Source organism: Plectropomus leopardus, chromosome 13, assembly GCF_026936395.1.
Source record: "Plectropomus leopardus strain MGB_pleo_1.0 chromosome 13, ASM2693639v1, whole genome shotgun sequence".
In the NCBI taxonomy this organism is placed as follows: domain Eukaryota; kingdom Metazoa; phylum Chordata; class Actinopteri; order Perciformes; family Serranidae; genus Plectropomus; species Plectropomus leopardus.
The window spans coordinates 16,105,911-16,129,371 of record NC_142188.1 but is presented as its reverse complement, the minus strand read 5'-3'; the positions used below and the strand labels follow the sequence as shown (position 1 = coordinate 16,129,371).

At 40.3% G+C, this 23,461-nt stretch overlaps 1 protein-coding gene across 4 annotated transcripts in view; it reads left to right on the top strand.

Moving 5' to 3' along the window:
- The window catches only part of spock2 (SPARC (osteonectin), cwcv and kazal like domains proteoglycan 2), a 43,645-nt gene that overhangs the window by 11,574 nt on the left and 8,610 nt on the right, over window positions 1-23,461 (top strand). For all 4 annotated transcript variants that reach the window (XM_088086402.1, XM_088086404.1, XM_042502339.2 and 1 more), the window contains exon 3: window positions 12,565-12,610. In XM_088086402.1, coding sequence (XP_087942528.1) covers window positions 12,565-12,610 — 46 coding nt within the window. The remainder of the gene's footprint in view (window positions 1-12,564; window positions 12,611-23,461) is intronic.

Below are 23,461 nucleotides of genomic sequence, written 5' to 3'. Positions count from 1 at the left end.
CATGGGACAGCTATAGCTGAGCAGGTAGAGCAGGACATCCACTAATCGGAAGATTGGCAGTTTGATCCAGGGATCTTCCAGTCCACATGTCAAAGTATCTTTGTGCAAGATTCTGAGCCCCAAATTGTTCTGAGGTCTGAGTGTGAGTCAATGTGTAAAGCTGAGTAGCAGGTGGCACCTTGTATGGTTACCTCGGCGACCAGTGTGGCCACCAGAATGGGTGAATGTGACATTTAGTCTTATTAGCACTTTGAGTTGTTGGAAGACCAGAGAAGTGTGTGTCCCAGGGATGACGTTTTCCTGTAGGCGGACATGAAAGTTAGTGTTGCCCTGGTTTCCTCATGACAAAGCCTATAGGATTTTCTAGTTTAATTTTGGATTATTGCAGAATGTAAGATCTGTAATAAATAAATGTTTGTGATAAAGAGAGACTGCAGGAGCTAATAGAAGGGAATACTTCAAAGAAAAGGAGGATCCTATGACCAAAAAACTGTGGTGTAAAAGATACGAGTCCAGGCACTCAGGATGGTTTGGAAAGCATAAAAGGCCTGGTGTAGTAGACTAGTAGTAGTGTAGTAGACTGCTCCCTGAAGAGGGCGTAAGCTGATAGGCATTGGTGTATTTTTAATGTTTCTAGCCCTATGAATTAAAGGCCTTCTTTGTTGTTTTCTCTGAAATGTTTGTGATACGTACAAGTTTTGTTAAGCAAGATGAATTAAAATCAGTTTTAGGATTTTTGAAGCCTTATTGCAATCACCAGAAGCAAAAAGTTAAAGTTTGACTATAAACAAACACCATGGTTACACACTTGAACGTGGCCCTCACAACAAGGCTGTAAAGCAGTGTTTGGTGTGATGATATTCTGAAGACTCTTGTTAACAACCAGCATTTTAACACATAAAGGCTTAAAAATTCACAAATGAGGTATTTACAGATATATTTTATGTCGTAGAAGAAACCATAAAAGTCTATTAACCAAAGACCTTATTTAAGGTATCTGACCAAAAGCCCATTCAGAAAACCCACAGACTTCAAGATGAGGGAACGAGGAGTGCTAAAATGGCAACGCATGGGTTTTAGGACTTATTCCTTGAGCATTCAATAAGTGCAAGTCCATTTACCAATGTTCTTACTAATAATGAAAGGAATAAGGCCGCTCAATAGTGGATGAGTAAAAGATGGAGCCATACAGTCCAAGAAACAAAATAATAATAAAACTACATGTTGTTGCTCATCATGCACTCACTTTTATCTTCAGCAACATTTTTAAGGGCAGACAGTGAATAAAATTTGTTCGGCACACAAAAAATTCAGAGACTCAATTATAGGGACAATTAGATGTCAACTGGGATCATCTCACCAGTCGAGGCTGTCTATTTTCATCTCAGTATCAAATTAAATGACGGGGGACCACTGCATTTTATGCATAGCGGATCCAATTTGGTATGTCTACTAAAGCCAAATCAACAGTAAATTCAATTTTTTGCTCAACTTGCCTCATAAAAATGATACTATCCATGAAATCGTCAAGCCGTGAAATTGGTCTGGTATGTTTTATTCCTGTTGATTTGGATAAACTCAGATATGGGCCTGAAAATGGATGATGATTAGGACATCACGCATGCCAGTGTGAACAGAGCAGAAAGGGCTCAGTGTTTATGTGATTTTTGCTTAATATTTTTCTCTGCCTCTCATCCTGCGCTGTCTGTGCCTGGTAAATCCTTATCTTAAAAACGCACGCCTCTCCACTCAGGCAGCTCTGGACCACCCAGTACCGATCCTGCCTGCACCTGTTATCCATTCACTTTAATTTTAAGGAACAGAAAATAACACAGTGCCAGCACAAAAACATCAGATCCCTTGTTGATGCCAGGGGATTAAATATACAGAATCGCAGAAGCACTTGCGGCAGGTTCTGGCAATCTGGCAAGAACATTTGACTGGAGGGTTACCTCGGCTTCCTCGACTTGCCTGCCTGATTTTAGTTTCAAACTGGCTTCAGCCCAGGACAATTTTAACACTTTGTGATTGCACCCGTCAGTGCTCCTTTTTTATAATTTCACTATAGCACACAAAATATAATTGTGGATAATGGTATCTGTAACACTGGAGCCAAATACCCCATTAAAGACTATCCAGATGAACAGTAAATTATCATCACCAGCCCCACACTCAGTCTGGCTTTCCTGTCGCGCAGCCGCTCGACTATCCCATGCTCTCTGATGTTACAATAGACTGCCACTGATGCATTAAAGCTATGAATGATGATAACAGCTTATCAGAAATCCATTAGTTTATCTCGCCAGGCTTTGTGATGGCATGAGTCGTTCCTTATCATACTCCAGATTCTTTATGAGGCTGCAGATGTAGAGTTGTTGTTGGCAATGCAGATGGAGTGCTTCTCGATCACCTCCAACAGTTTTGGGAGAGATGGCCCGGTTGTTCAGGGTTTTGGACAGACTACCAGTGCACTGTGGGGTGTCTTGGCTGGCTACCAGAGGCCTAGGTGGGCTGTGATTGAGTAGACGAAGGGGAAAAAACAGCCTTTCATCGTGCCCTGCTTGCAGCTGCTCCCCATTGCAGTACAATAGCCACAGCTGAAGGGCACAGGTGCTGCAGAGTGACAGGGAGAGGATTTTCTCTGTAGAGAAGAAAGGTGATAAATATCAAATTTCTAAGCAGATGCAATTGTTGTTGTTAGTCAAAACTCTTCATGCAGTTGTTCCTAATAGCTGCAGAAAAGAGACACATCCTTTAAAGCATATTTTTGAGCTGCATTCTTCCTTACAGATGCTAGAAATTTCCACACTTCAGCACTTCACATGCATGACTTTTTGGAGTAACCTGCTCCTGTGATGGCTACACCTGGGAGTCTGTATGCCAAATAGGTTGTTTGCTGCAGAGAACATCCAGGAATCTGCCTGTAATGAGCTCTTTGCGGGATACTTCCAACATCCCCCTGAAGTTAGAAAACCTGTGTGTACAGTAAATAAGCCGTAAACAGTAAAAGCCCCAAAATAGCTTGAATGGTGTGTCAGTATGATATTAGTTTGTATGACCTCAGATACAAAACAGACAGTTTGAAACTCAAGAGTTGTTGCATGATTTACCCTCGTTTGAAAATGCACTGCCCATCTTAAATTATTATGGGACTGTGTGGGCTTTTGAGATTCTGTGTGGCAGGTTCAATAAATAACACCTTTTTTCTGTTAAAACTAACAATAACTCTAAGTGGCAGTGGCTGTCCCTACAGTAAATGCCACCCAAGTGTTATTACCTTTGGGCTTGAGCCAGACTGAGTCGCAGCCAGTGTGAGATCAGCTCCTGTAGGCACAGCAGCTGATACAAGAGAATTGGATTCGGGAAAAGTTAGAAGTGGTTGAAAATAGCAATGCAAATTTTGGAAGTTTTCTCACCTGAGAGTACCTGAGAGCGGGCTTGTTGAGAAAGTGTTAGCTTTAACCAAACTCAGAAAAACGTACGCACACATACAGATATATGCAAACACAGAAACCCACAGTGTTTGGAGCAGATGTGCTCATTTAGAGAGGTCATGGTCAAAGGTAACTCAAGACATGATGTGACTTGAGGGCTGTAATAAGAGAGATATAGTATATACTGTATATAGTCATTATATATGACTTTGTGAAGTTTATGGGTTACTGTTGAAGTCAGTCCTGGATGCTGCTATAGCAGAGTATAAGCTAATGTCAGCGGCTCTGCCCTGCCATTATTTAGGTTTGGGGAGCTAAAATCCAACATAGCATTATGTTCACCAAACAGTTATGTGGAGAAGAGATGACCACAAGAAACCAGAAGCGAATACCATTTTATATTATTGGCACAGCTTGCAATGAGGTATCTTTTGTTATAGAATATTTTTGGTTAGGTTTGGGCAAGAGGATTGGGATTAGTTAGGGTTAGGACATGAATGTCATGTTATTTTTAGGTGTCTTTCAAAACAGTCAAAGTCACCTTACAAGGCAGAGTTCAAAACCAACATGTGTATAAAATCATTGTGTACAAAGGTTTAGTGTGGTCGGATCAAAGTTAGCTAAGTCTCCAGTGCACTTGCTCTGTGGGCTCATGATGTGGAGGATGTGGGTAATTTTACATCCAGAAAATCAAACTTTTGGGCCTTAATAACACTGAGCAACTTTATTGGAATTTGTGAGGCTCACCTGTAATATTGTATCCAGTTTTCTTTATACATCCACAGTTAGTTCCTTGAATAATAACGGTTTCTTTGTTCTAATTTAAAACATGCTGTTTAAAAATAAAGCATACATTTCTGTCTTGCTTGTGCTGGTATTTAAGCAAAGCAGCCAGTCTGGGTTATGATAGAATTTTTCAGAATTTTTTTTTTATAATTAAAAAAATAGCCAGACTGACTCATCGAGCTACCATTACCTTAATTGCCTACAGTTAGTTTCAACTGGCAAAATTAACAATCACCAGCTAGAAATGAGAAGCCTGCTTTATCTTTGTCTGAAATTTAAAGACACAATTTTTCAAAATTCACAACTAATTTCAATTATAAATCTGCCCTTGGTATTATTGTAAACTTCTTATGTGTCATGCCATGAGTGGAAATATAACAGTAGTCTAACAAAGGAGGTTTAAAATCTCAATCAAGAAAGTAATATTTGTATAAATAGTAGCAACTTTAAGGATGTTTAAAATCATTTGTAGCTTACAAATTAAACAAAAGAGATTACAGTGATCATGTGAATCTTTTTAAAGGGATTTAGCAGCATTATATGAGTAAACCTGATGACTGGTATTATTAGGCACCAGAAATAACAACCAGCTGCCTTTCCACAAGACGAGCTTGGATTCAGTCTACTGTTGTTGCCGATCTGGTTGCGACTCTCTGATTCGATTACATTGTTCTCGACTCCCCAGTCTCAAATCACTGACTGATTCTTATCTTTATTGCAGCACCTTCCAAGGCAACTCCATTGATTTTCCATTGTTGTACATGTCTGTTTTTCAGTCCAGCTCGGTGTTTTCAGTGAAGTGTGATGGTTCTCGCTGTTTGTATCAGATTCTCTTGTGAGTTGCAGACTGTTTTCTTATTCCCCGCAGGGCCTCGAAAGGCACAAGGGCTGATTTTATTTATAGATAGTGAGTACAGGTCTGGCATGAGTGCACAGAGACTTTGTGGACTAAGTGTGATTTTTATAGCTTTAACTGTGTGTGTGTGTGTGTGCAGGTTGTGTGTATTGCAGAACAAAAAGAGCAAAGTAAGAAAGTTTGAAAACTGCTCAAAATTTCTGTCTAATTCATTGAATCAGTCCATTTTTTGCCTCTGCCTTTGAATATGTATTCAGTGAAATGGAAAAAGCAATTCACCGCTTACATAATTGAGTGCAATTTTCAGCCAGCTTTTGTATTTGACCTTTTATCCATCCTTTGCTGTCACAGTATTTCTGACGTCACTCATCTCCACTTGAGTGTGAAGAGTGACATTAGAGCCTTCTCTGAATGAGGCAAGGAATTTGTATGTATAAAACACAATATCTAGTGTCTCAAACTTCAGTCCAGACATAAATGAATACCTTTTGTCCACCATCTTCAGTATGAAAAAGATTACTCATGTATGAACCAGTAAGGAGATGAGAAATGCAGACAATTACGTCTTTTCGTCTGTCAAAACATGTTTTGTGATAGAAATGGAAATCTATTTGCAAATTGAAGCATAGGAAAGGACCAAGCTTTAGGCTGTAATTGCTTTTTCTTTCTTTCTTTTTTTTTTTTGGTACAACCTGGTGCATCTATTGTGTCACGAATATAGGGCTGGGCGATGTGGAGAAAAACAAATATCACAATATTTTTTATCAGATTGGTGCTTTCATTAAATATGCACACGATGCTATTTTTAATCATCAGTCATGCAGACGTAATGATGAAGTGAGTAAAGGCCAATAATAGAACAACTAGAAAAGTCTAAGTTCAGAAAGTTGCACCACTTTACTGTAATGTTGCCTTTAAAGGTTCCTGCATACAGACCATCGATATAAAGAACCCAAAGAGTCCTTAAACCCTTAGTTAGCATTTCAGCACTTCCGGTTCCCTCGTCTTTTGACAAGGGAGCCACGGAGTTGCTAACTTTCACGTCGGCTTACAGAAAACGTCATCACTATTTGCTATTTATAGGTATTGTGGAGTAATGGCATCCTGAGAATGAAGTCATTCCCATTTTGAGTGTGTTGTAATCCGAGCTTCTCTGTGGTTTGTTGTGGTAAACTGGTCTTTTACTAATTTCTTGCAATTTGCGGGATGTTTTTTTCCATGTCACTCAATGCCTTTTTTTTCATGTTTTCAAAAGAAGCCAAACCAATTTGTTCAGGTTTCAAGGGTTAAATTGCTTGTGAAAGGCATCTGAACTCAGTACAAAAAAATTGATGTCCATCCAGGTTTCAATGGGCTAATCAGCTCAGATCTTCACTCATTTTATCTTTACTTTTTGGCAGGACAGTAACAGGACAATGTTCAGAGAAACTTTAGTGAGAAAATCAACCAGTGACCATAAAAAACAGGGGGACAAGAGGAGGATTTTTTTTTATACAAGTGAGGGGGACCTGTCCTTTCATCCTTGGGGGAAATCTCACCCTCGTGTATGTCTAGCACTAACCTCTTTTTTTTTCTGTCTTTCTCTTGTCAATTTTACATGTTCAGTTGCCCTAAAAACGCAGAGAAACAAGTAGTTAAAAAAAGGTGAAGTTCTCCAGTACTTCACTTGGGAACAAACAAAGATTAGAGGAAAGGAAAACAGAAAAATAAGCATAATTTGGGTTTGCAGAAAGATGCTTTTTCATCTTTTCTATGAGTCATCTCCCAACAGCTATATCTTGCTTCTCCTAGTGGAAACTGCAGTTGCTTCGTCCCTGCTCTTAATTTGTCCATCGATCCGGTTCCCAAAAGCACTAACCCCCGCTTCACCTTTTACTTACCCAGTCCTCCCAGCTCTCTCTTACATAAGCCTCACTCTTGACTCCATCCTGCAAGGGAGGCAGACCAGACTCTCGGTGTTTGATGCTCTGCCTCTGCTCTGCAATCCTTGAGCATCGGCTCAGAGCCCCGCGTGCATGCAGATATTCAGGAATCAGCAGGCTTGCTTCTGGTGCCCTGCAGCCCAGTGTGCATGAAGATAAGAGGAGAACATATAGGAGGAGAATACTGTTGAAGGGGGGTTTGTTTCATCTCAGGCCCGTCTCGTGTGATCTGTAAACCAAAGCTGAGAGGTTGTGCACAGCACTTAAAGAACAGTCGTTATGTGAATCTCTAGGTGAGAGAAGTGATACTGTGCTGTATATAGCATGTTGCTGAAGACAACCTCGAGGCAATGTAATTTTTATTTTTCAGCTCTATTTCGTCAGATTTTGAGGATATATCTTGTATTACAACAGTATCCAACAGAGATTATTTCAGCTGTGTGCCTCTACAAGATTTTATTGATAATGAAACAGCAGTGCATGAATTTGACGTGCCATTTCAAAAAATATTTCACTTTTTAAACACTGACTGAATCCACTGCAAGTTCCTTTTTTTCACATTTTGAGTTAAATTAGGATATTTAGCTTCTTGCTGATCATCCAACTGAATGTTTTCCATCTCTGAGAGAAGTCCTCACTGTAATGGTCACCCTCTTTGCTCCCTCATCTCTCAGTGGCTCTTGTGTTTGAAGGGGTTCTTGCATTTGCCTAAGGACCTTTCACTGCCGACAGAGTTGACTGGGAAGAGGATGAAAAGGGGGACTTTAGCCTTAGACGTGGTGGGCATGAAGCCCAGTCCTCGATGAAGTCTGGAGGGAGATTACAGTAAGAAGGACCTTCAGTGTAGAGTGGCACTTAGTCTCATTCTGCAGAGCAGGTGACTGTCTAATCAAACCTTCGCTAATCTGCACATGCCTCTCAGGTTGGAGGAAATGTTTCTTTCAGACTGAATTTTAACATCAGTCTTTACAGCGATTGTCAAAAAAAACATTGATGTTCATGACTGGAGGCAGAGGAGGAAGTCATGTGTCATTGTTTATTGAGCCACAAAGTTCATAGACAAATTATAAATGGCGGACTTTTAAATGATCTGTGTTTTCAAAAATACTAGTGCAAACTACACTCCCTGGCTTTAATCCAACCTGAACCGCTGTTTAGTTTTTCATCAAGAAACAGATACACAGAAATAGTAATATCCAATATTTTTTCCATCAATTTTATCCTATTAAAAACCTGGATGGACATCAGTTTTTCTTGTGCTGGACGCACATGCCTTTCACAAGTATTTGTTGCTCATCACCTCCCTCCCATGTTTTACTAAAAAATTAAGCTGATTTGCTCAAGTTTCAAAGGGCTACAGATGTAGTATAGAGGTTTTTGAAAAATCACTCATGACCCAATAGAAGTGTGTGGCGGTGTATTTTTCTGCAGAGGCTCTGCTCTTTTATCAAATACTTAATTTTCTGCATTCTGGCAGAATTTTTCCATAAATTTATGGCATATATAGGTACTTGTCCACCAAACCATTTTTTTTTCTGAGGTCAGCATACTTTCTCCCAACTTTTTTCAAAATGGGAGCACTGTCTATTTTCACTACACAACACATCCCAGCAGCAAGGCAAGGGACTAAACATTTACTCAGTACTGAGCACGCTGCATGTTTGGATTTTTTTTCTGAGCACCAAGAGTTGAAAAATGTTCAGCCTAGGTGTAAAACGATACCGTCGTCACTGTTGCTCTTAAGTGATCCCAGCTGGGTATTTCCTTAGGAGCACCTGGCCTTTTCAGTTTGGAAAAAACGCTTTGGTGGCTCAAAAGCTTGTCAAATACAAGTTCTCGGCTACTTTAATGGTTTTATTGGGGGGGGGGGTACACAGGTTCTAAATATTGTGTCCCCCCACCCCTGTGTTTTTTCCATCCCGAGGGCGATTTGTACATTGTAGCTCTGCACTGTTATATGAGAGTTTCATAAATCCACTGAAGGCAGATATTAACGCTAATTGTGAGAAAAGGTCAAGTATAGACTTTCATCCGAGCCCGCACAGATCTCCATGAGAGTGTTATTACTGTGTCCTTTTGTTACTGATGAGGCACTCCGCCATCACCACAGACAAACCCCTCAGGACAACCACAGTGAACACAGAGTGCATCTGACAGCTGACATTTACTGAGAAACACCTGTCAGTCACACACACACGACCTGTCAGGTAGACACACGCTTAATTCAACCAGTTTCCTGTTTGTTCTCCTTTTTTCAATCCAACCCAACAAGCACAATATATGTCACTTTCTTAAGAGATCTTTTAATGACACTGTGCAGTTCCACTTGAGCTGAGCCCAATTTTACAGTGGACAGGTACATCGGGCTGTGATCCTCATCCTACAGATATGAGGGATTGTGATCTGTCACTCAGTATCATGGTGCTCAGCAGCAGGGTGAACAGTCTGCCATGTTTGATGTGGAGGGTAAGCTTCCCCTGCTCCGTTTAGCAAGAGGAGATCTTTTTGATGTTATCAGGTAGATCACAGCGCTCCTGGATGCAGCTGAGTGTTTTCAGTTCTCAGCTTGCTTCCTCTAATCACTTCTGTGTAAAAACCGTCAGTCGTTTCATCAGAATGTTGCTCCGTGAGTCATTTTTTCGAGTGATATAACTTCTCTGCCGCGTGCCAAACTTGTCACCGCGTTCTGCGTCTCATGCTCACTTTCATTGTACACTCCGGAGAATTTATTTCTCCCCGAATACATTTTCTGCAGCCCCTCTTTTATGAAATCATTGATTTCCAGTCCTGTCAGCGCAGCAGGACGCTTCCCTCATCGGTCCTGGCAGAAACACAAATACAGAAAGGTTGCTAAATAATGCAGGAGCTGAGGCATCAATAAAGGAGACATGGGAGGCGTCAGATTAATGGCCAGGTCGTAAACCCTTTGAGGTCTCACCCTGCTAATGCGTGACTCCATCGGGCCCAACAAGGTTAAACTACATAACTGGCAATCATTCATGAGGCTCAACTGAAGTGTTGAGTTAAAATCCAGGCACGAGCCAGTTTACTGGAAGTGATTTTTCTGTCATTGAGCCGAGGAAATGAGCTCAGTGCTGCTGCAGTGAGTCGAGGGCGAGCGGAGCAGCAGCAGTTTGGTAGATTTCAACCCTCGAGTGGAGTCCTCGGCAGTGATGAAAATATTTACCTCTGCGAAATGAAACTGTGAGGGTCAAAGAAGAAGGTCCCAGTTTTCATGAGGGCTGCTTATTTCACGTGTTGTGTCAGGATTTATCGCCTTCCGGGGAGCTGTTTGGCACGCGCTTCCAGCACAGTAAATGTTTACGGTGATGAGTAAGTCATCTCTAAGGAGGAGGGGGATGGCCGATTGTAAATATCTTGAAATGACTCATGTTTATTATTTCAGACACAGCAATATGCTCAAAAAAGCTTTACATCTGTACTGTCTCCTTTGGGAAAATGCAGTCACTAATGTGATTAATTTAATGCTTTGACACTGTTAAGAATTCAAGAGTTCATTGAGATGTGTTTCCACTTTCAGACAGAGAAAGATCAGCGAAAAGTGTTTTATTTTTCCACGCTTTTCCTATATTTATTGAATATGAAAAGTCCTGATGAAATTTCTTTTAGTCAGCTTCTTACTACGAGCAATGGGGGAAAGGAACATGCTCTTTTCTTACCAAGTTAAAACAGGATAGATTTTGGCCTAACCTCAACACGCCTTACCTCAACCACTTAGCCTTTACCCCTCTGTTTTGTCACATCTATGGAGGATTGTCAGATATTTAAAACCAAGTGTTATGACAAATCGTTTGCAAGATAGCAGTTCGAGTAACTAGAGAAACTAAAAAAGTATTTTCTGCCTTAAAAAAGATTTTACTGAAACCATAATTTTGACTCATTTCCATGTTATATTCTTTCTTTGATAGCATATGACACCCAAAATTCAACTAAACTCATGAAGAGAGGTTGGTAATGTAGGAACTCAGGTTAGCACGTCTAATGGTAGCCTACAGAGCATTGCAGGTGGCCCGGTAATGAAGCAGTGTTCTTCTTTATTTGATGACTTGTCTGATTGATTTTTAAGTTGTTAACAATTCATGACTGTCATGACAACCACAAACGGATGCCTGTTGCCCATGCAAGGGTAAATCACGTCTTTTCTGTAAACACCAGCATACCAATAACGTATCAGGGCCTTGAAGGGTTGTCCCATTTCATTAGGGAAGATTTCGACCACTACTTCTTGTAACTCTGTTTTGAGAGGCACCTGAAAGTGATGGATAGGGGTAAAAAAAAGAAATGTGATTGGCCTTTGTGTATTTCCGTTTTTTCCTACTTAATTTAATTGAGCACGGTTTGGGAAATGTAATAGGTTACAGATTACAAGTTACCCTGTTAAAAATGCAATCAGTTATGTATTTAATTACTTCATCAAAGCAATGTCACTTATAAAATTGTATTACCTTTTGAGTACTTTTGTGTTTTAAACAGGGCAATAGAGCTGAAAAGAACAAAAAATTAGTGCATGTTGCGCTCAAATTTGTCTCAATGGCTGTGCTGATCCAGGTTCATCAAAAATATACCAAAAGAAGGTATTTCTGCACGGCAAAAAGATGTTAAGCAAGAGAATGAATGTTTTATGCAACATAAGATGTTTTTTTCATATGTAACTCCTTTGTGGTCACCAACATGTATTAGCTGTTCTTTAATTAACCAGTTACTCCCCAGCACAGGTCACGTGTTTCCCTGCACCAGTGAGAGTGCTGGATTACTGTCTATCAGTGACAAAGAGTGTTCAAGTCTTATTAATGATGTCTTTTCAACTGAGACTGTTGCTTTTTTAGTTGCGGGTGTTATGCTAGAAAATGGGGCTTTAAAATGAACATATGAAGTCTTTCTTAGGGCCTTTCAAATGTCATTGAATGCAGCTTAATACCCTGTATCTGAAATTGCACTTTTCTACTTCACTAATATTGGCTCTTTTCTTTCTCCTTTTGCTGTCATTTCACCAGGAGGTAGAGGTCAGTTCTCTCCACTTTTTTCTACACTACTTCTTCAGCTGACTTATGTCTTTTTCATTCATGACTCATTTCCTTCTGTCTTTTGTGTGCCTTTATCTGGACTTCTCCATCCATCTTCTGCCTTTCTCTTTTTATTCCAAATCTCCTTCAACTTGCCCATTTTAATTAGAACGATTAATGTTCTAATTAAGAGGGGGGAAAGGCAGAGCACTTTTAAAAAGAGCCATATGTCTCACATATAGGCATGGTACAGATTTGTGTTGGGCTCATTTCCATACAGATGTACATCCACAGTATATTCCCATCTGTCTGCGGTGTGACTCACTTGGCTAATTATCATGCTGCAAGACTAATGTTCAATTTATTATCAGTGTGCGGTGATAATGTAAACTACTTCACTTCACCTCTAAGAAAAGATGACAGAGGGTTGATATGTTGTGCCATTAACAACACCGTGCACTTAGGTCTGCAGTGTGTGACTTACGTGGCTCCTCATTCTCTGCAGCTGCTAATAGATGATTGTTTTCTTCATGTTTCTGCAGGATGATTATGTTCGTACCTGGGATGAAAATCAAGGTTCTAATGATAGTAAGTCCCCAGCATCTCATCTCTTTTGCACTGTGTGATTAGTTAAGGCCTCTGTATGTCATTTAATGTAAAAGGATTATGTTGGTTTTTGCTGGTTAAATATATGCTCATATGACATTTTATTTGGGGCTTAATTCTCCTTAGTGTGCAAAGAGGCCTTTTGAGCAAGCACATTAACAACAACAACAACAACAACAACAAAAATTTAAAATGAAATTAATAAATAAAAGAAGCAACAGATTAACTTCTAATAAAAACAATATTAGTAATAATATATTTTGAAAATGAAATTATTATTATTATGCACAGAGTACTTTAATTTAAGCAAACAAGAAAAATATTACTCAATTAAATGTTTTAGTTCTTTAATGTATTTTTATTAACCTCCATGAATATGCAAATGTATGAAGGCAGATGTTTTTTACACCCAGGTTACTCTCCTGGCAACATTCAAATGCTAGTATGAACGGGTCTATCCAGCAATTCCACTAAAGTGTATGTACACAGTTTGCACACAACAGCTTTATATATCCTAAATCTCATTATAATAAGTAACCTAAGTCTAAAAACAAAACGGCAACACTGACTTTCACAGGACTGAAATGCCAGCCTCCTGTGTGAAATTCCTGTATTTAACCTTCTGACAGTGCATGGCCACTATAGGCGACTGCATTCATTGTGTATTGGAAGCGACTGATTTGCTTCACAAAGCTTGCTCAGATACCTGTAATGTTGACAGAGCTGGTTATGCGATAAGAGGCTGTGTTCAAAAATTCAAAAGGTTCACATAACATCAAGTCAGCCAGTCAAGCTCTTGCTGAAGTGAGACTAATGATTAATGCAAAGTACTTGTAGTTTCTAATCTATCCAAGTAAAAACTATATATTGCAAGTTATTTACATTATATTGCAGTTATTTCCAGTTAAATTAGTAAAATATAACAGAGCTTTGTAGCAGAAGAGTTTTGTATTGATGCTGTTCCATAAATAAAACAGCCTTGTTTGGAGCTGATAGAGAAGGAGGTGGGGGATTACAGGATGGAAGTGACTGGCTCGCAGGGTGGATACGAGTTTCTGCAAATTGATCACGTGCAGCAGGCATGCACTGTTACCCTACACTGTCACCTTATGGTGTGTTTCTGTTGCTCTGTGAAGTTGGTAACTTCAAGTCTAAAGATTTCTACTGGAAGCCCCCTGAAGGTGGATTTTCCATCTTGAAACGTTGGAGGAACCTCAACAATCCTTATCTCAAAATCCATCACAGCACGCAGTAGGATCCATAACAACATGTAGTGATGGGTGAAAATAGCCGAAAAAGGTGCAGTGTGACTGTTCTCACCCAAGTGCAATTAGACACTCTGATACATTTCTTTAGCATAAAACAATTTTCTTCACTCAACTTATATTATTCCTAGAAAATGAAGATATTCTTTAAAGTTTATGTCATATCAGCTGAAGTATATGACAATTAAGACAATTTTTATTCAGAAAAATGCCTGTTTTTGGACAAAGTGTATTATTAGCCTAAGGAAAAGAGTGTTTCCCCTTGATGCTTTTTCTCTTGTGAAAGTAAAAGATGAAATACTTCCATCAAGCACGACATGAATCCACAGTTGTGCAGCTTGTTGGAGTAAGTGCAGTTGCTTCCTCATTGACTCTCACACTCCCCTGTCAGACTCTCTTTTTGAGCTTGCCATCATGAAATTCCGTTATATCTTGGCTGCTTGACAGCTGACTCTGAGCCCGGTCAGTTTCTGCAGTGTAGATGTTTTCACCTCACTCGACAGGAATGCGTTTCTTCTGTGGCAGCAGAATATGTTTGACACAGACATTAAGAACATCTCCAGCCTAGTAACATTTAAGTTACACACGACACATAATGCAGCACTCTCTCAATGCTCACTCTTTAACACGGCATCTGCTGCTGTCAATACACAAATGTCCGTTCCGTTTTCCCATAAAATATGTTTAACTGAACAGTCAAAATTCAAAGTATATCCACATATATCACTCCAAGGTCAAAATAAAACCAATATTGATCCAATCCGGTAAGTTAAAAAAATCGTTTTCTGTGCTCCAAATGTTTCATCATGTGCTCAGGATTAAGGCACAAACGTAATATAATATATATATATATACATATAGGCTAAAAGCAAAAACTAATTTGGTATCGCTGCCTGGGATGCATGCTGATGCACTGAAAGCAAAGCCACATGATTTATTTAAACTGAATGTGATTAGCCTGTGCTGTAGCATGGAGACTGAATCTGTGGCCTGTGTTTGAACTGTGATGCTTCCCAGACCGTCAGCAGCTCATCGTGTATGACAGCGCCGCATACGCTCTGTGTTTGTATTCTGGGGTCAGCCGCTCACTGTCCGCACTTGTAGCGGTTCCTTAGTGAAAAAAGGTTGAAAGATGTTAGCGCTCTGTTTTATCTGCCTGAGTGGATCTGATGTGCCTCCCCCAGGAGATGCTAAACATTGGCTCGACTTCAACCCATCACCACTTGGTTCTGCTTCCTCCTTTTTTCTCTCTCTCTCTCTCTCTCTGCTGCACTCGAGCAGGAGCCGGGCGTAGAGGCTGACTGTCTGAGGTCTCCTCCCCGACTCCTGCTGAGACTCCCGCCTTAATTGAGCCTCTGCAAGATGAAGTCATGGCAGAGTCGTGTCCTCGACCATTGTCGCTTGATTTGCAGCTTAAATGAAGTCGGCTGAATGGCAGAGTCCATTAGCGCAATTTCCAAGGGCTTAATGAAGGACTAATTATGGTTTCCAATGAAAGGCCAAAGAGGGAAGTAAGAGCATGAGAAGAGGGTGAGACAGAGGTGGGGGCTAATGTGCCTTGATTTAGTGTAAAGTAACTGACATCAGCATTATTCCGGCCAGCTCTGAGGCAGTTTGGTGATGGGGAAATTGTGGACTGGGGGAGAAGAGGGACTATAGTGCAGAGGAGTATGATGGAGTGAAAATGAAAAAAGGGTAAAGTGAAAGGATGTCTTTGTACTGTGTTCATCTGTCAGGAGGAAGCTGTTTGTTCACCAGGAAGAAGACAAGGACGAGGTCATTAACCTGCAAAATCACATGGACAAAAACACAATACACTGAAACTGTAATGAGCTGTTACGTGTTGATCGTGTTTAGATTCAAACAAGTCCTGGATTTTGAAGATCCAAGTTTTCATTCACTGTAAAGTAAAAACCTCTAAAATATCAATTCAGAGAACTAAGACAAATAGCTATTAGTGCATTATTGATCCTATCCAGTGAGTGTGTTTGTTTTTTTAGCATAAAAACATACAGATGACAAATTAATTATTGCCACATTATTGTATTGATTTTCAGCTCTTGGTTGTGGCTCGTTCTTAAGGAGCACTACTGGAATATTTATACCATTTATGCAATTTATACCATCTGTTATTAATTGCACCACACTCTTGGAGCACAGAGCAAAGTCCATTATGGGCACAGACGGAGCAGCAGAGAAACTTAGCTGTTGATTAAAGCTGTTGATTGAGGGTGCTGTCACTCGTTTCTCATCCATCTATCTGATATGATCAGCTGTGATCAGATTGATTGATCAATCATGCAGAGTGTGGACTGTATATAAAGATGGACAACAAATCTCCACTTCCTCCTACTGTACCGAAATAAAGCAAAAATATACAGGATACAACCACTGCCATTGTGCTGGTGACGTTATTTGGAGCCAGAGTCTCTTAAACATAGAAAACACAGCAGAATTGATTCCCGCCCACACACTTGTCCGAACAATTGTGAGCATCGACGTTGATGGCGAGTACACTGACTGGCACTCACAGCTGTCATCAATTTCCCATTTTATATCATCAAATAACTGATTAAAGCCAAACTTATTGGAAAAAGAAAGACTTGAATATACATCAGCATGATAAGCACTAACTTAAATGACAGAAACCATTTGACTGATTCTTTAGTTTGGCCCATGTCACATCTGTTAACCTGGTGGGGGCGGGGTTTATGACCTATACTGCAGCCAGCCACCAGGGGGTGATTGAGATGTTTTGGCTTCCTTTTTTGTGAACCCTCATATTGTCCATCTTTATATACAGTCTGCTCCAGATTCTTTAACAGTACTGGAAGGATTACCAAAAGATATTCCCCCTACTAACAATCAGTTAGCTTGCTAAAAATGTTGGCTGGCTGTCTTGCAGTTTGAGCAGTTTCATTGTCACAAAGATGCAGTGCAAAGATCTCTTATTAACTGTAGTGAGCTTGTTTTAATATCCCTGGAGTAGAATTGTACATGTCGTGGCTCAAAGTCTTGACTGAGAGCACTGTGAAATAATACTGAATTTCTCTGCAGACCTCACCATATTGTCCGCATCCTCCAACCATCTGTGGCTCCGTATTCTTCTTACTTTCTCTTCAAAGAAGAGTTGCACACAGAAATGCTCTCTTTCTTGCCTTTTTTTAAACATTGTTAGGGAAGTAATTGACTAGTTTTAAAAAGTCTTTGTTATATTGTCATTGGACAAAACCAATAAGGCATCTCATGCTTACATCCAGTGTGCGCTTTGTATCCGGAAACAGCAAAATAAATAAATAAATAGAGTTTGAGCCATCTGACCCACTTAATTAGCGTTTGTTTATTAATTAAGTTTAAATAACCCAAGTCATCAGTGCACAAATCCTTCTTATAAACTAGCCTGAATTACATGAGATCACAAAGGCACTCTTGACTTATTTGACATCCACTAAAATGTTTTCACGCACTCTCTCTTTCATGCCATTATTTTAATTTTTTTCTAATTCATCTTTTTTCAGTATAATTTCCCGTTTATTATTTGAACTGAATTAGCAATAAATGAATGTATTGCATATTAATTTGTAATAGTGATTTTCCCCTTATGTGTGATAGTTCACTTCAAATTATGATTTGTTTTATTTCTGTTTAGATGTTTTTGTTTTGTTTTTTGTTGTTTTTAAAAAAAAAAAATTATGTCTTCTTAATATGTTTTATTAAAATTAATTTTTCGTATAGTTCATCTGTATGTTTCACTCTGTAAACCCCAATAAAAAAGTCACAAAATAGTCCTTTTAAATCACCAAGTGTCCCACCAATCACATAAATATTGAGCTTGTTATTTACATCCATCACCATCCTTCAGTGCTGTTATTTGCCATTACCATAATCTCTCCCCAACTATGCCCATACCATGATTGTCATGTGTAAATACAGAAGAATGAAAAATGTTTTTGTTTTTTTTTATTTAATCCTGGGTTTTGCAGAAACATCCAATACTCACACTTTCTTATGGTAATAGAACTGAAATAATGCCCAGCTTTTGTCAATGTGGACGACACAGATCATTTTTATAAGTGGCATTGCTGAAATGAAGGTTCAACTGTGTGTGCTCAGCTTTTATAATACTATAGCAAAGCTTAATATGCTCGCCTTAGGTAGTCAGATAAATGGCACTGAACAAGTTTTATTTCACACAGCATAAAGGCCCTTCACCTATCTATTTCCCTTTCACTCGCCTTGACATGAGTGTTCTATCTCCCGCCATTGATCTGCCTTCCTTTATGAGATGGTCTAATGAAGCAAAGGAGCAAAAAGAGGAGATTTGTCCCTCTGAGACATCACTAAATCAGCGTGATGTCTTCACTCCCAAGCTCCGATGAGCCTGCAGGCCTCGTTTCTCAGCCCAGGCTGCTGCACTGCCATGCAGAAGAGGATGGGGCTTTTGAACTGTCAACACTCCTAACACACAGACAGCCAACGCCAACAGCAGACCGAAAGTGGAAATTTGCATTCAGGCACCACACTGGCTGGCTCCACCTCAGCCAGCACGGTGCAGAGTGAGGGAGAGGTCAGGGTAATTTGCAGTCGATTTCTACAGTCAATTCATCAATCCAGCAGCTGATTGAATCATCTCGCTCTCCTTAAGACAGTGAACACTGCAGGAGAGGGGTTGTAATTTGGACCTGTACGAGCAAGTGTATACGCACACACATAAACGCACCGACACTCAAGTGTTTGTGTACAGCATTCACAGATGACCTGATCTTTTCATACATGAGCTTTCAAGTGTACCTTGGATTTCCACAAGCTTTATCTAAGCCAGAGAGGCCAGGTGAATAGTGAATGGACACTCTGGCAAATCAATGGTTTAAAATCAATGGCAGACACCAAGGAGAAAACACGCTGAGTCCACACTCCACAACATCTAGAGTTTGATACCTCTTGAGGCTATTGATAGATACTGTGACTTGGAGCTCTCACAGACTCATATTTGGTACATAGCCATCAAATGTCTTGATTAGGCCAACAGGTTACCTCCAAAGTTGAGAAATGAAGCCCCACGCCAAGTGCCAAAAACTGCAGTTCATTGAATGGCCACTTGAGGCTGAAAAATGAGTCAATCCTCATAGACCCCCCCAGTTAAAATGCCTAACTTTATAACAGAAATACATGTTTACAGACTGATACAAAGAATGATTCTGGTCTCTATAGTTAATTGCAACATTCATGACAACTGCACAGGGCTGAATTCTTATTTTAATCAACCATTAACATTTTATTAAGGCTTATAGTTATGCATATTTAAGGGCAGGACCCTTAAGGACTGCTATGAAGTCCCTTTTTTACGCTGCCCTTGCATTTTTCTGTAGTACCAAACAACTATGTCATCATGACGCTACAGAGTGGGATTTTAGACAGCATACCGGCATCACAGAAGCTAAAGCAGCGTGACATCCTGTCTTGCAGGCTGTTTCTTTAAACATACCTTTATTCAGCTCTGTTGCTACCTCTACTGCTGGCTTAAAGGCATGACAACTCTGCACCCGCCCCCTTTCGTACTTTTTATATAAAACGGTGAGGTGGCATAGTGACGCAGTATTCCCACCTTGAACAGGCTGTGTAAATGGAGCTTATTAGTCAGATCCGCCCCTCGCTCCTCCACATCTCCAACCTCTCGTCCAAATATGGTCACCTCTGGCTCTAACAAAAACCCAAGATAGCAAAGGCCACAATGACGAACTCAAGGCTTCAAAAGTCCACAAACCAATTTATACAGTCAATGGGTGAAGCCTTTTGCTGCAATTCTGCCCATCAGCTCAAAATTACAACACAAGATAATGGAGCAACTTAAAAGCATCAATATTAACATGTTTTTACTCCACAATATCCACCAAAACAAACTCTTCCCCCACTGGGGAGTCTGCTCAGCTCTTTGTAAATGCTGTACATATTTGTGTCTGGACTTCTACAACTCCTAACCTCCAAAAGCAGCAGCTACAGTCCTCTAGGGTCTCCTCTGCCCTCCTCACCTTCACACTCCACAAATTTGTGCGGTGTCACCCTGTCCTGCTCTCCCTTCCATGGCCCACCTGGGACTTCTGCTTCTGTCAAATACAAACCCCCACATACAAGACTGCAAAGGAATCAGCATGTACTCCAAATCCAGACGGGAGTTAAACTCCCCATGTACAGTATTTAAAACTAATCTTTTTAAGACATGCCTCACATCCTCTTCTTGCTACTGAATGTCATCTATTCAAACACCCTCTAATTATGCTACAAAATAAATCCTTCAGATTTTGTCTACATGGAGGTGGAATTTTAGTCATTTTATTTATTTTTTTTACTGACAAGATCATTCAGTGGTCGCAGGTATGTTTTTAAAAATGTTAAAGCTGCGCTACTAAATATTTTTACATCGATTGAATGGGTCAACATTTTGAAAAATGTACTTATTCACTTTCTTGCTGAGAGTTTGTTTGTTAGATTGATATCAGTATTGATTTACTCATCTAATTCTAAACAAGAAAGTGAAATTTCTGACATGCGGACCCATTCCTTTAATGATGAATCAAATGGCTATGTGTGATTTGAAATATTTCACAAAACCACTGCAAAACTCTGCACTTCCCCTCAGCCTAATAGACATATTAGTCTCTTTAGTAATGTTTCAGTTTTGCGTCCCAAAACTCTTGCAGTTCAGTCTCACCGTGCTCATCAAACTGATTTCCAGCCACAACAGGCAACAGTTTCAAGTGAACCCACTGTAGCCTTGCTGCTAAATGCTGAACACCAAACATCAGACAGAAATAGTCAGTTGCGAACTGAAGAACGAAGCGAAGCATTTAGCAGCCGCATAGTCTCCTCAGGAGTTGGTAGAGACCTAACCAGAGCTAAAAGGAACGTAAATATTTGACTTACAGAGTGCTCCAGGGATGACATTATTTTTGCAAGCTGACGTAGAAGTTTGCATCGCCCTTTTTCCCTCATCAAAAAGCCTATGGGATTTTTCCATTGGATTGTGGATTATTGCAGAAAATCTGCAGCAAATGAACATTTGTCGAACTTTTTGTTTTGTTCAGCAAGGTGGTCTTCACACCACTTTTAAGATTTTTGAAGCCTAAATGGTGTTGCCAGAAGTAAAAAGGTAATTTTAGGCTATAAACAAACTACAATATGGTTGCATAACTTAACATCCCTACCACAACAAGACTGTACAGCTGAGTTCGGCATGATGACGTTCTGTAGTCTCATTTAGCTACTTGTTTGCAACCGCCTTTCAGTCATAAAAGCTTCAGAATTTAAGAGTGGGGTATTAACTGATGTATTTTCTAACAAAAACCCCATTCAATAAAACATTGACTTTGAGATGAGGGCGCCAGGAGTCCTAAAATGCGCACTAAATTCTGGGTTTTTAGGACTTGTGGCACTCTTTATTCATCAGGTGGACAGACACAGGACTTTATAAATGCTAACATTGCTTTGTGCTTGATATGTAAATAAGCAACTTTCATCATCACAGGTGACAGTATGTCAGTGTTGTGTTTTCAGCTTGTTGCACTGCATATAGCCATTACAATTAATTAATGCATGTTTAAGTTTAGACCTTTATTTTCCGTTCTTGGCTTACTGATTGTTTTTGTCGTTGTGGGAATTCAAGCCTATTTTTGCATTCACTAGACTAGACATACCAGAGACATGTCAGGCCTCTCTGCTACCTGTAAGGCAAGATAGCATTGATGATGTTACTGACTGAGTGCGTAAATAGAAGATAAGAGGGTTGATGATGAGGATGTGGACTCAGCTTTGCTTCTGTTATCCCCAATCTGCAGGGATAAACCTCATGCAAATCTGGATTGGATTATGCTGAAGCACAGGGAGCCTAATTAGGAGAGGTTTACTGCTGCAGGCATTAGTTTAATACCAAAGGAGAGACTTTCGAAAAGTAAAAACTGGAAGTAGGTGGGTGCATCTGGGGTTGAATCGAGAAACAGTGGATGCGATGGGGAAAATAATAAACACTCAGGGAGAGCATGAACAAGAAAACACAGTGAAGACGTCTGATTTGAGAGGGAGACATGCGAAAAGAAGGGAAGATTGATAGACATGATTGCGCAACGGGGGGTTTCAGAAACAGAGCGGGAGAGGGAGTTCTCAGAAACACCAGATTGAGCTGCAAATCACAGTCAACCCAGGAATGATTCCCGGACCACGGAGAGCCTGTTGCTATGGAAACGTCATCATCGCAGGCACCGCTTTAATCCGTGGAAGCCTGTTAAGTTAACATGAGGCTCAGGCAGCCACCTTATGCTTCTGTACTCACAACACAATGCTGTGCCAGCATTGTAGCCGCTCACTACACGAAAAGATTTATTTACAAATGTTTTGCTATTAGAAGGCAGGATTATCTGCTCTCTGTTTGTGTGCTGCTTCTGTAATTCTATCATTTCTTTTGCTTAAGTATAAAGTTCAAGGCATGGGTTGCATTGTTTTGCAGACATGCCCCTGTAACTCACTGCGCTGCATCCCCATTAGTACCTTAATCTCCTTGTCCTTCTTTGTGTCAGGAAGTATCGCAAGGGTTTAATTGGCTTCTGCACTCTGAGTATACTGATGCACTGACGTGAATTAGACCGAGGTGGTGGAGGGGGAGGGGGGCCTTAAACCTGCAAGGGAAAAAGGCAAGAAATGTTGAGAGAAAGGAGAGGAAAGCTGTGAGATGTTTGTGATACTGTACAGGGACACAATCAATGCCAACCGGGACACGGGGCAACCAGAGAATGAGGCTCCACTGTTGACAGTCCAAAATGGATGAGGAGTCTGCATCTGTGCATTAATGCCTGCAAGCCTCACTGTGTCTCAGTCAGTGCAGTCAGTCAGTCAGTTATACAACCAGCTCAGCCATGACAGGGGGGGTGTATTGTTTCGGATTTGCTTCTCAAATCAGATATCTGTCGGTTCGCTTCAGTAATCCTGTGATGTTGGCAGCATTAATGCATTCAGCCACCGGAGAGGACAAGAGAGGAGATCCTAAGCCTGTCTGCGAAATTATAATAGTGCCATAAAACAGGATACAGTAAGAGCAGCGGGATGATTGCAAACACCTCTGTCGTGTAGATGAAAGCTGCAATAGCGGGCTGTGAATAATCTGTATTTCGGCGTGCGGGTCTGATGGATAGTGTAGGTGAATAAAGGGTCGGGGGATGTGAAGAGAATACAGTGTGACATCCAGGTCGGGCTCCGGGAGGCCTGCAAGGAACAGACAGCTGTGACATATGAGTGTGTGTGGGGTGCTGACACACAGTCCGGCATTAGCTGCTAACAGCGAGTGTGATGGATGGATGGGGCAGAGTGAGCGAGTCATGCAGGCTTTACCCTACATTTTAAAAAGTATTTGTAGCAGGTCACCTGAAGTGTAATATTAAAATAAGTAAATAAAATAAATTTGCCAGTGAAGTGTGACAACTGAACTTTTATCTAGCACAAATCCCTAAGACTATCCTGAGACTTTTTCTACACAATAAAGACAATTTTACAAAAAAATTCAAACAAACGCAGCTGTATTAGA